The sequence below is a fragment of the Papaver somniferum genome, chromosome 1 (assembly GCF_003573695.1).
Source record: "Papaver somniferum cultivar HN1 chromosome 1, ASM357369v1, whole genome shotgun sequence".
Classification (NCBI taxonomy): Eukaryota; Viridiplantae; Streptophyta; class Magnoliopsida; order Ranunculales; family Papaveraceae; genus Papaver; species Papaver somniferum.
Window position 1 is genome coordinate 145489268 of NC_039358.1, and position 6591 is coordinate 145495858.

General features: G+C 36.2%; 1 protein-coding gene across 1 annotated transcript; it reads right to left on the reverse strand.

Annotated features, from left to right (window-relative positions):
* Positions 1-2730: 2730 nt before the first annotated feature.
* On the reverse strand, positions 2731-3691 carry LOC113351812 (probable protein phosphatase 2C 34). The gene is made up of 4 exons (XM_026595741.1): positions 3683-3691; positions 3414-3531; positions 3080-3303; positions 2731-2961 (listed from the first exon to the last, which is right to left on the reverse strand). Exons 1-4 carry the CDS (start codon positions 3689-3691, stop codon positions 2767-2769), a joined length of 546 nt encoding a protein of 181 aa, XP_026451526.1. The 3' UTR covers positions 2731-2766.
* Between the last annotated feature and the right edge of the window lie 2900 nt (positions 3692-6591).

Sequence of the window (6591 nt, forward strand, 5' to 3'; positions counted from 1 at the left end):
ATTGCTCTGTACATTGTATCTGGTCAATTTTTGTAAGGAGATTAGTAGACCAGGCTATTATCCTTTTATGGACTTAAACTCCAACCAAAGAACTGAATTATATTACATGATGCAAACAGACCATTAACCATATTATAAAGGAAGTGAAAGGACGAAATTATTAGTGAAGGATTAGCATTATGACAAATCTTTTGATATTGGTTTTCAAAGAACCTAGACTTTCTCTAAGTATCGTGTATGCTTTTAATTAGATGAAAATTCATAAAGATTTATAAGCATGCGACATTGTTCGACGTCCAATATGAGGACGGTGATACATGCATTTTCTAGAAGCCTTGATTTTAAGTTAGATGTTTTTTTTTTCCGATAAGTGCTATGATATGAGGATTTAGGAAGACACGAGTATTAATTAGCATATTTCTATTGTATGTATTCATTGATAAATCACCTCTTTACAATATAGAATTAAAAATATATAGTGCATGCTACTTGAAAAGGACATCACCAATCGTTCGGAAACTTGTATGGACAAAATCTAATATAATTGTATGTATATCTAAACCAAAGATCCTTGAACAATATGTATAAAAAGTTTTTCTCTTTCTCTTCCACAATCAATATGTCTAGACTAAGAAGTCCGTGAAGCTGATTATGTAGAAGAGTTCTTGGACGATCTCACAAATCAATATCCAAGATCAATTTCCTAGTATCCAAGTCAAGAGGACTCGAATTCGGACAACTATGAAACTTTTAATCTGTCTTTCAAGATACAAATTCAACAAAAACAAGTCAATCACGATTAATAAAGACTTAAACTACCAAGATTGATTATGTACTACTTATATATTCCTATTATAAAGATAAAAAGAAAAAACACAAGACTATTGACGGAGAAAACTGAACCTGCAAAAAAAAAAAAAAAAAAAAAAACGGGAATTAATTCAACTTTGAATATTAAACTGTATTAACCCGCTACATACATTAGCCTACTATCAGACTTCGGACTGGAATGTAGTTGAGACCGATTTTAATCTCAAAGAAATTCAGCTGCGGTCGTGCTCTTACGTCTCTTGAACCTCGCAAGACTCTATGCAATTGATTCCCTTAGTTGACGTCCTTTACAACATAAGAGTTTCTACAACCTAAGAGTGTCTATAACAGATAAGACTATTTGATTTTTTTTTTTATCTTTAGATCTAGGTTTGGAAACCTGTTTGCAATAAACAAAGTCTGGGGAACCTCACGAATCCTAAACACTTACACTCAGTTAACCGAGAATCCTGTATTACTAACTACCTCTCAAGAAAAATCCAAACAAATCAAAGAAGAGTTTAGATATCTATCTCGAGGAATCACAAAGTCTGAGACGAAAAGAACTTTGTGATTTTTATGTATCTCGTTTTCGATCTGAGATAATAAGAACCTCGAAGATCAATTAAAAAAAAGATTTGGATACACGAACAAGTATGTAAAATATAGTCACACCGGACTTCAAAAATCCCTAAGTGAAGTCTTTAAGTAATAACCTAATTATGTTTCTCAGAGGAAACCTAGGTTTATAGAGGACGACTCTAACAAGCAACTAGGACACAGAAGTGCCAGGGATTAAGAATCATGTTGCATGAGTCTCTTTATTTATAGATTTCCAAGGCTCTAGGTAGCTTTGAATTCAAGCTAAGATAACTTGAGATTCAAGCAAACAATTTCTCAGTTAGATGAAATTTTTATTGGGAATTTTATGTAAGCATGTGAGAATTTCGCCTTGAAATTACATAAAAGAATATATACTATAGTCCAGGGTTCTGGAACCGTGTACAATGAAAGTCCGTGTTGGCAAATATGTCTTTTAAAATTCCAAGCATAAGTTATGTTCATTAACACTCAAGACTTAAACCATGATTCACAAACACGTAGTGATTTAGTAAGTTTTTTTTTATCTTAGAAGTTCTTATGAGAGATGTAGCAATGCCAAACGTATTTGTGAAAATAATTTATGAGCATATGCTTAGTTCGATACTAGGTAGGTATCTGTAGGGGTATGCATACCTATGGACCAGTCCTTAAACTCAGGTTGTTGGGGTACGTGCACCGGGTATGTATACCCTTAGCCATTCACAAACTCAGACCCTAGGGGGCACGCGTACTAGGTATGCGTATATCCCTCCAATTGACGAACTCATAACCTAAGGGTACGCTTACTTGGTATGTGTACCTACCCTATTCCAGAACTCAGATCATTGGGGTACACGTACTGGGTATACAAACCTACCTTGTGCCCAAAAATTCAGTGAGTTATGAAAATTCTCTTTAAAAAATTTGAAACATTTCTAACTGCCATAAAATAAAGGGTTTTTTTACAAAAATAGGCCTGTTTTTTTGGTGCTTTTCAAATGTAGGCCATTTTTTTATTTATTGCTAAACTAGGCAAGTTTTGACCAAAAGTGATGGATGGAAAGTTAGCTGCAGTTATCTTCCAGGTGTCCATATCTTCTTAGATAAAAAGACGTTTTAGTTCTTCAAATCTATTGAACATTCAGTGCTTGCTGAACTCATTGAATTTCCTGAGCATACATCATCAGTAAAGAAGCAACGCTGCACCGGTCGGAATGAATGCAACAAACATTACAGAAAAGTCCGAAGAATGGGAATGGCATTGAGACTGAAGGCCCTTTTTGCCTTATGAATAGTGACATAGAATGGGAACATGGCCCTAACCCAGACAATTGCCTAACCTAAAGCTTACAATTTAGTACAATATTTGAGACTTCAGACTTTCGAGACGGTGGACGCATAAGGGTGGAAAAAAAGGCAAATAGCAGAAATATCATCTGCAGCTATTCCTCGTCTTTTACGTTTCCATGCGCGTGCGGCACATTCGACTATTCTTTTAGCTGCTTTACGTTTATCCGGTGTTGAAGAAACAATTTGAACTGCTTCTTGATTTGAGATAACATCCCATACCTGAGTCGATAAGATCAGAGTTTAGTGTTTACATTAGCAAAATGCGAATATTTGCACCATTTTTCATGTGAAATTAGGAACACGAGGGAAATGAAATTAGAATGATTTTTATACATACCCCATCGGTGGCAAGGATAATGAACCGGTCTTTACTGGTTATACTCCTTTGTGTGACTTCAGGAAATGAAATAACACCAAAGTCTTTGACGCAGAAATCTCCCAAGGCTCTTGACATTGCTAATCCAGGTTTTTCCTCAGCTGGTAACCATACTCTATGCACACCTGGTTCATCGTCTAAGCAAAACACCCTTCCGTTGCAATGCATTATCCGTTCTGCCTCCTCTGAGAAAAAAAGAAGAAGAGAATTTAGATATCAAGACGGAAGAAATTGAATGAATTAAACTTGGACTAGAGTATGAGGTGAAACTACAGAGACTTAGAGAGATACTCACGTGGTAAGTTTGGCTTAAATCCCATTGTAAGCTGAACTGGAACCAACGTGCCATCGTCAGAAGTCGTTGCTAACACCGCACGAGAATATCCAACATTCGATATGAAGATGTTGTCTCCCTAAAAACATCAATCAGGAGAAGCTCACTTTATCAGTTCCCATCCCGGCCGAACTTAACGAACTCATAAACGCTTAAGGATTTCCAATAAAGGAGCTCAGGATGCTGCATAATCTATTCCTCAAGTATACAAAACGATGTGATGATTTTACCTTAACCATTGTCATTTGATATGCTTCCTGATCCCATATGTAATCTGTTTCTCCAGATAAGTTTCAGATTCAAGTGAGGCTATGCTCTCAACATAAATATCTTGAGTATTGTCGGTGGCAATATCACAAACCACCACTGGTCTAACTGATTCATTTGTTGGATCATATAATTATAATTCCTGGCGACAATTCCGTATAAGAATTTCCCTATTGTGAAAACACCATTGCAGGTGGAATAAATGTAACATCAGCCAATGAAGGAGGTGATGTTGTGCTTCTATCTGGGTTGCACCAATACCGCCACGGGTGTCCGCCAATTGACGTATTGGTGCAACCCATGCTGCTATTAGTATACTGATGGTTGTAGGGGGACCTGAACTGCAGATGAAGTTTGTGAAGTGTGGATGAAGTTGCGACTGGTGGTGGTGTATGCATGTGGATGCTGGTAATATTGTGGAACTGCAGGTGGTATATGCTGGTGGAGATGCAAGCCATCTAACCCATGGATAGAGCAGTTGCAAAGAGAAGAGACGTGAACTGACTACTTCAAGACCTGAACTGTCGTTCAGGCTTTCTGTCGAACACCCGTGTGTGTGTGAAACTGGGAACTCAAAGATGGCTATTTTGCTGTTGTATGAGCTCCCCTTTAACCTGCAATCGAATTGGAGATAAACCCATTCTCGTGTACCTTCTCAAATACACATACATTCACTAATCAGTCACCATTCATCCCTCAAATCAATGGTGGTAGCTCAAGTTCTTTCCTGTACGGCAGCCGACATCTTTTTGGTTCCAAATTTGCTTTTGATGTGAAATTTCTATGGTAAGAGAAACTTGTAGTCTACATTTCAAGAAATTACAACGAGAAACTTGTGAAATTTCTATGGTACGAGAAACTTGTTGCTGTTAATTGCACTCCAAAACCAGAAACCCATCGATGTTGTTGTGTAAACACCATCGACTCACCGAATTTCATCTCGTTGTGGAACCTTGATGCTGTCAGTTCTTAATATGAGAATCAAATTGTCAAGAAAAATACAGATTTGCATCAAAGAACCCCCAAAATAGATCCATTTAAGAACCCCCAAATTCAGCTGATGCTGCTGTTGTAGAATGACTATTACTGCCTGCGAATCTTCACATACCAATGTTCCTGGTGGTGCTAAAATCCACGATTAAATCTCTTATAAACATCCACCATTAATGTTAATTAGGTTTGATTAGAAAAAAACCCTAAGTTATCTCTTGATTTTAGCAGAAGAAAAAATTGATTTAGAAGAACCAGAGAGAACTAGAGAGAAGAAGGAAGAAATGGACGAGAATCACTAAAGCAGTGACGCACGTACAAAAAGGTTATTTCAGTAATCTTACCACATCCATGAGATATCCCTATATGATATTTTGGCGAGATATTGACAAGTCAACGTGATAAATTGACCGAGATGGTTAAAGTTGATGGAATCCGTTTAACTTGCCTAGTTTTGCAAGAAATAAAAAAAGTGGCCTAGAAATGAAAGTGAGGGTCCAGACCAGGCCTACTTCTGCATATAATCCTAAAATAAATATCATTGCTTGGGAAATTTCCAAATGATCAAATTGAAACAAAAATAGTTCATGAACAGTAAATTGCTCATAACCAGGATTGTCAAGGATCTAGAACAACCATTGCTTGAATCATATTTCAAGAGATTTATGAAGACAAATTTGTCTCGACATATTTTCTTGCAATATTAAACTACTAAAACCATACGACATAATGTCATAAGATAGAATGGTAAATTCTTTGAGTAAATAGGATGGTTCGGTCTTCGCATACCTCCTTGTCGATAAGTTTTTCACATGTCTTCGTTTGATCTTCAGTCTTCGATTTTCGAAGGTTATTCACTGATGTCTGATACTCAACTACCATAATGTAATCGTAGTCTGAAACTTCAATTTAATATACTATAAATCAAGATATAGATTTGTGCATCTAACATTGACAACAAGCTTGAGATAGCAAAACTTGCGAGTTCGATCGTGCAGTGTTCTAACTTCCCCGTTTTGTTTTTCTTCAAACAATAAAAAAATTGCAAACCGAATTCAGAAATGATATAATTTCCAAAACATTTTGTTAATTTAGCTTTCGCAATATGTATATGATATGATTGCTAAATATTTCCATACTACGACCTCTAATGGATATAAGATCAACTCAATCGGTAACTTCTTTATTCAATAGGTTTTTGAGTGTATGAGATACAACAACTCTATATTCTATTTACCGGTCGAATCCTTCTTATAGGTGCCTCCCAACGATCAAGTGTTTGTCAGCTTCTCTCAGATATAATTCACCTTTGTATCTTGATACTATGAAAACAATAGCCTTCTACTAATTTCCACTTCACAAGAATTTATTCAATCCTGACTCACACGAACCTGTGAGGGCTCCTGGTTCTGATGGTTTCAAGATGGGCGTCTACAAATTTCATTGAAATAATGTGGGATCAGACATAGTTGCTAACTTTCTATGGTAATTGGTTTCTTGAAATCTAGATTTGTACTCAAAATAACTCGGTTACACCATAAACTCTTGTTGATTCTCGCCCCGTTAGCCTCAGCAATACTGTCCGCAATTATTATTTTTATTTGACAAAGAAATGGACAAAGTTTTACTAAAAGGGTTCACTGAAACAATGATAAAAGAGAATCACTGGCCCTAACTAGTAATAACATACCAATTTATAATGATAGTTGATAATGGAATGCCTAATGTCGGAATTCAAAGACTAATTATACAGTTTTGACAGAAATAATAAGTTGAATATGAGTTCTCGGCTTCCGATATTATAAATTCTATCATTCCTTTCTCTCCGCAGATTTCACCAGATGACAAACGACAATATACTCCATAACTATTTTATCCTTCT

Excerpts from the sequence above, each read along its gene's own strand:
- LOC113351812 (XM_026595741.1), bottom strand. Across the intron at positions 3,304-3,413 it reads ATTTAAGCCAAACTTACCAC|AGGAGGCAGAACGGATAATG; the intron begins GTGAGTATCTCT and ends TTTTTTTCTCAG. Across the intron at positions 2,962-3,079 it reads TTATCCTTGCCACCGATGGG|GTATGGGATGTTATCTCAAA; the intron begins GTATGTATAAAA and ends TTATCGACTCAG.